The following is a 6,345-nucleotide window of genomic DNA, read 5'->3' on the forward strand; positions in this document are numbered from 1 at the left end:
TTGCTATTTGTTAAGACAAAGAAAAGGTTATTACATTTATCCACTCTTATATACTGTGCTTCGCTCCTTTTATATCATTCTAATTCAACTTTATTTTCTAGTGCTTGTTGAATAAAACTGAGCTACAAGTATCTTGTAGTGTCCTGCTTATTACATTGGTTCACCTTTATATCAGTCATGAAGATTTTAGTCCCTGCCTGTACTGCAGCAGACTGTTGCACTAGTACAGATAACTGGAGCTTTTGCAGCTCAAGATGGAACCAATACAGGTATTAACTCTGCTTCTGCAATCCTAAATCTCAGAAATGCCCTGTGACACATTCCAAGGAGTGCCACGTATTTCACCTGTTTAGGGTGAATGCATTTGCATTCTTGATGGTCCTTTCTGTGACATGGTCCTGTTTCAGTGGTTTTATCTCATTTTATCTTCTTCTTTAATCTGTTTTATGTGTCTTAACTTAATGGCTTTGTTTGATGCCTAGAAATATTATAGCAGATAGGTACCAAAGAAATAGAATTTATGATGATAATGATGATGTTGAGTTCAAGTACTGGGAAAGTCTTGGAGATAGCTTGGTACAGTTGCTATCGTAGTTGCAAGTGATACAAAGTTTGACCAATTTTTGCACTATTAAGCCTTGAACTTTGTGTTGTGCACAGCACGTATTTTAGCAATGTGCCAAAGAAGTCAAAATAATAAAAAAAGATTAGCCTAGAATTTTACAGCTAGAGAATTTTAGAGAGTAGTCAAAGAGCCCCTTGGGTTTTGTTTACAGGCAATAATAAATGAAAGAAAAAGAAGCTCCTAAAATCTAATTTAACAGGACAAATGTAAATCACAGCTACTGCTCTATCCTTCATTGCCTTCTTCAGGTGACCGTATCCATTCATTTAACTTCATGGCTGGGGACCATGTCCTGCTTATAGCAGAGGGGCCAGAATACCCCAGTGCCTGCTGTCCTCAACCTTCCAAGCCTGTAACCCTGCCACTATCCCCAGCAAAGGCCTGTTTCCATCCGTGTAACTCACCCATATGCAAATGCTTCTGACCTTAATTAAAGCAGTTCACCTCTCTGTGCCTCAAGGGATGGTTTCCTCATAAGGCAGTTGTGTTTAATTAGCATTTGCATAGCGTTCTGCTGGTTGCTCTCTGGGAGCATTGTTCAGTCGGAGCATGGGATTGCTGAAGCCTGACTGGCAAGCTCTGCACCCTCTTAATTGACAGAGAAGCCAAGGAGAATTTACACAAGGAAAGAACAGAGAATCGTTAATGATGGATCATTAGCAAGGAGCTCCTTTGAATGAATGCAGATAACTTTATAACTCTATCAAAGTGAAAAGTAGCGTGATTAATGATGCATCAAATAATAAAGGCTCAAGGAAGACACTGATTTTGTAATTGCAGTGCAATTTTCTTGTTTGCTCTAGTTTGTAAAATTAATTTCTTTGGGAAGTGGGAAACATTCTATGCTTGTGGTGCATTTAATATCAAGTTTGGTTTTCTCTCATTAGAGGCTTTATTCAGTGTCTTTTGATATCAATGCCACAACTCACATTTTGATGTATGCAATATTTACACTAGCAAAAATTTGCAGAAGCAAGTGAAAATCATGTAGAACTATTCAGCTAGTTCCTTTGAGGATCTGCTGATTTCTCTGTATAAAGAACTGTCAGATACAAATGGAATTGAGATTGCTTTAAATGTATATATTGTTTTTTGTTTGTTTTATAGAAATTGCATAATAATTTTATTGATACTTTGAATTTCTAGACTAATCAACCTTGAAGGGGCATTTTTTCTCTGAAATTATCTTCAGAAGCATTTCAGTTGGCACAGTTAGATTATTTCTGTGGCTTATATAGGGGCCAATTCAGTCCTTAGTCAGTCCTAGGGAGAGGAATCAATACAAATATGGCTGAGTGACATATCTGTCCCTTTAAAATGTACTGACCACTCACTTGAAATTTCATCTGGAAATTGAACTCAATATGTTCAAAAAGTGAATAGAAAGAAGGGAATAAGGTAGCAGAAAAATTATCCCTGTGATGTGAGCTTTTTCTTAGCTTTCATGGTTGTTGCTGGGTAGAAGGGACTGTGAGAGTTCACCTAATTCAGCTGAACTAGTCCTAGTTCAGTAAGCCCCAAGGTAGCATCAGCCATACCAAAGCAGTTCTTGTTTCTAAACACTTCATTGACAGGAACTCTGCAGCCTCCTCCGAAGACCTGTTCCCATGCTTCACTACCCTTAGCATTATACAAGTTTATTTTCTAGTACCTAACGTCAGTCTCCTTTTTTTGCAATTTAAGTCAATTATTTCTCATCTATCGTGGACATGAAAAAAGGTTATTTACTTCCTTCTTGCAGCAGGGTTGGTTTTCTTTTTTTTTTTTTTTTTGAGGGTTTTTATTTTTTTTACTTTTTTTTTACTTTTTGCTCTCCTGTAGAATCTCTTGAGGTGTTGTGCATTGCTGTTCAGTGTGGGACCCACACCGGGCACTTCTCCAGCTGTAACCTGCCAGTACTAACTATGGCAAAATCATTATTTCATGTGTTCTGCAGCCTTCTCTCTTGTTTGTACATCCCTATAGGACGTTTGCCTTTTTTGCAACAGCATGATATTGTTGACTCATGTTCATTTTGTGATCCAGAATAACCCCTAGCTATTCCTACCTTGCTATTTGTCCCTTGCCCTGTATTTATGTAGTTACATCTAGTTCCTTCCCCTTGACATTATTGAATTACACCATTTTGTCAGTCCACTTCTCTAGTGTAGCCAGGTCATTGTGAAATCTGTTTCTGCCTTCAAAGTAATCACAGTCACTTTTAGCTTGAAGTCCTCTGAAAACTGAGCAGGTACAATCTGAGCTGCATCAGCAGACCCACTAACAAATGCACAGATTAGAGCCTCATCCTGAACAGATGCCTGTGGAGCTCACTTGAAACATTCATCTGTTTTAGAAGACCCCTGATAGCTATTCTCTGAATATGATTTCCCACTCAGTATCACACCTGGCTTAAGATTTACCTAGACCGTGTTTCTTTACTCAGTTTATGAAAAATAGCAGTGCCAGGTTTCTTTCTGAAACCCAGATCTTGATCTGACATCTTAGTAGTCAGGGGGTTTGTCTCACCTGACTTTAGATGTCTGGATGTTAGAGGTCTGCACCTAAGGTACTTGTCTAGCCTCCCTTTCATGGAGAAAGACAGCTGGTTGCAATTCATCTGGCCAGGTTTAGGCATCTACCAGTGTATGAGAAGAATTGCACTGTAAGTGTGCCTTTTCCTCCATACTAACTCTAAAAGGAGTTAAGGACTCTAAGCAACTAAAAATCTACAAGTAGACATGTCTACAGTTAGATGGGATGTATCTCACCTCCAGTGCTTCTCCTGTGCAGAAAGACAGGAGATTGCATGGACACTGTTTGTTCTTAATAGAAACATACTGGTTGTTACTCATCTCCTGAGTATTTTCGGTGTGATTATTTGTTCCAATATTTAATGGAACTTGAGGCTAAAAGGTTTGGTCTCTAATTCCCCAATTCTGCTTCCTTCCCTCTTTAAACACAGGAACCATAGTTGACCTGTGCCAGGACATGCTCATTATTCCTGAGTTCTCAAACAGAAGTGGCTCTGACATGTAATCTGCTTTTTCTTTAGGACTGGAGCTCATCATACCTGCTCACATTGAAAGAAACCTATTTTTCTAAGCACATTTTATCTTATTCTGTCTCTTTTTGAGGTGGATTCCTTTACTGTGTTAACCACTTAATCACAGTTGATCTATTTAATGAAGGCTGTTGCAAAAATGGTGTATTTAGGCATGTTGCATGACCTCTGTCAGAAACTCTCCTCAAACAAGTAGTCACTCAAATAAGTAGTGACCTTCACTACTCATTTGCTTACAGAATCACTTCTGGTTGTGATTCATTTCCTCTGCTGGCTGATATGTCTCTGATTCCTTCAGAACTAAGTCAAACACTATTCTGCCTGATAAAACACCCTACGTATTTCTAAATAACACTTTAGTGTTATTGGCAACTTTGTCTTTAAATTCTTTTGATGGTATAATAAAGACCATAACTGTGAATAAAGGAATCCTTTTGGCAGTTGTCCAAAGCATCAAAGGGTGTTAAATTTTCTATTAAAGAAAAGTTTTCAACTGACAATTCTGGAAATTTTGGTCCACTATTTCTCTATAAAAGAGTTACATGCATACACTGAGTGTATACTTCAGTTTTGATTACAGAGTAAATTTGCGGTCTATTTTCTACTCTGAGACTGACAGCAGTGATGTGGCTACTGGTCTGCAAGGAACTATGCTGAAATCTCTGTTTGGTTCACTATGGAGGATTGTTAAAAAGTAAGGTCTGACTACCTGCAATAGGCATGAGAGTCTTCAGCTCGTTGCGAGCTTCCCTAAGTGAGAGTTCCAGCTTTGAAATGATTCCTGCCAGACTAAACCAGTGCTGAGTTACTCACTGCTGCTACTACCTGTATTTTTGATAGAAAATATAAAACAAGTTTGGGATTGTCATTGCTGCATGCCATGTCAATTCTGCATTGCCACAGGATAATGGAGCGTGCTGCAGAGGTACTTGGGCTGTCGCTAGCTGGAGATGGTGCTTCCCATCGTCCAGGGCACTGCTCTGACAGCCATAATGGTGTATTAGCGTGGCATTTCATTGGGTTCTCGTGATTACATTGCCTCCTGTTGAGGAATATGGGGATTTCTGCAGCACATCCCACTGTGTGGCCTGGGCATTGCCTATGTCGTGCGGCTAGCAGAGAATGTTAGGCATATGAGGGATATGCCTCGGAGCACCCCTGATGTACCACTAGGACTGATGGGAAGACTTCCTTAATGTTTGGTGAACGTTCAGCAAGTCTGCATCTGGTGAGCCACCTAAAACTGGCTTATTGCTATATAACTGGCTTCTTGTAAACAGGAATTTGTTTAGTCTATACTTCCAAAATATAACTGTTCTCTGATAAGCACCGAATGACCTGCTCTGAAAATGAAATACTTCCCTTTAAACCAACATAAACAGTTCAGTATGAATACAGGTAGTTAATTTTGATAATAATTTCCTTCCTATCTGTTTTTTTTTTTACAGGACCAGCTGTCAGATACAGTGAATTTTCTATGTCACAACCCAAGCCGCCTCCTCTTGTTGGGCAGCATACAGTGGAGATACTGAAGGGCATACTGGGGTACAAGGATGCCGCTATAGAAGAACTGCTCAGCACTGGTGCTGTGGCTCAGCATGAGGTCAGATAAGGAACATTAGCTACATTCCTTCACACTGAGTTCACATTACTTTGTCCTCTCTTTGCTCCCTTCAGCTCCCCTAACGGGACTCAAAGAGAAGACATAATTTAATTCCTAATTTTCATCCATGTGTGTTTGTATGATTTTAACACTGATGTATCAAATAAACAATCTGGTACTGTCTGAGTGAAAGATTTTCTTGGGGTGGGGGGGAGTAAATGCAATTATACAGTCCTGTGTGGATACTCATTTTCTATACTTTGTATGGGAAATCGAGTTCTTATCGTAATTACAGTAATTGCCTAAATGTTTGTCCCCAGAAAGACATAATGTTAGTGAAAAGAAGCAGAACCTCAAAAATCTGTGTACTAGATTCTCCACTTGCACAAAGCTACCTTGTAAAATTATTTTAGTACAAAATCAGTCATGTACAAACTGATGGTTGATCTGACTGATTTTGAACAGAATCAACAGTCATGAACTCCTTGTTCATCTCTATTTTAAGCCATAGGTAAAGTAACCACTGCAAAAGTCACTTCTGTTCCCTGGTCTTATTAATTACCAATATGTCTTTATATTACATTGCATGGTCATGACAATGCCAGCGTGTTAGCAGATATAAGCTGAAATTGGCACAGTTCTCCAGTTATAAAAGGAGCATATTCCAAGACTTGTTGAGAGACAAACTATGATTGAATAGTCTTTTGTAATTTTATTCAGAAAGACCCTTGGTACTATTAATTTAACATGGATCCAAACAAAATCACATGCTGAGTGTCAAATATCAAAATTTGCCAGAGTTCTCAATCTCGTTCTGTGGGTAGATATTGATCTCTATCTCTGACCCCAGTTCCTACCCAAAACTCCTTTTCCCTATGAAGAATACATAGATTAAATACAAATCTGTTCAAAACTTTTGACTCGGTCCCATGCCATGATTAAAACATTGTCAGAGTTGACAAACCTTCCTCAAATTCAGTCATACCATATTCTGCAGTAGGTTTGCTCTTAGAGTAAGGTACCATGCATTGTGAGGCAGGCGGAAGAACGCGATCCATGACAAAACTAAGCAAA

The 6,345-nt window shown here is 38.9% G+C and overlaps 1 protein-coding gene across 1 annotated transcript in view; it reads left to right on the plus strand.

The window, feature by feature from the left end:
* Positions 1-5,656, plus strand: part of SUGCT (succinyl-CoA:glutarate-CoA transferase) — a 334,471-nt gene extending 328,815 nt beyond the window's left edge. Inside the window, exon 14 of the mRNA XM_026083761.1 lies at positions 5,117-5,656. Coding sequence (XP_025939546.1) covers positions 5,117-5,280 — 164 coding nt within the window. The 3' untranslated portion in view covers positions 5,281-5,656. The remainder of the gene's footprint in view (positions 1-5,116) is intronic.
* Positions 5,657-6,345: the final 689 nt, after the last annotated feature.

This window comes from Apteryx rowi, unplaced genomic scaffold (genome assembly GCF_003343035.1).
Source record: "Apteryx rowi isolate R43461 unplaced genomic scaffold, aptRow1 scaffold_615, whole genome shotgun sequence".
Taxonomy (NCBI): Eukaryota; Metazoa; Chordata; class Aves; order Apterygiformes; family Apterygidae; genus Apteryx; species Apteryx rowi.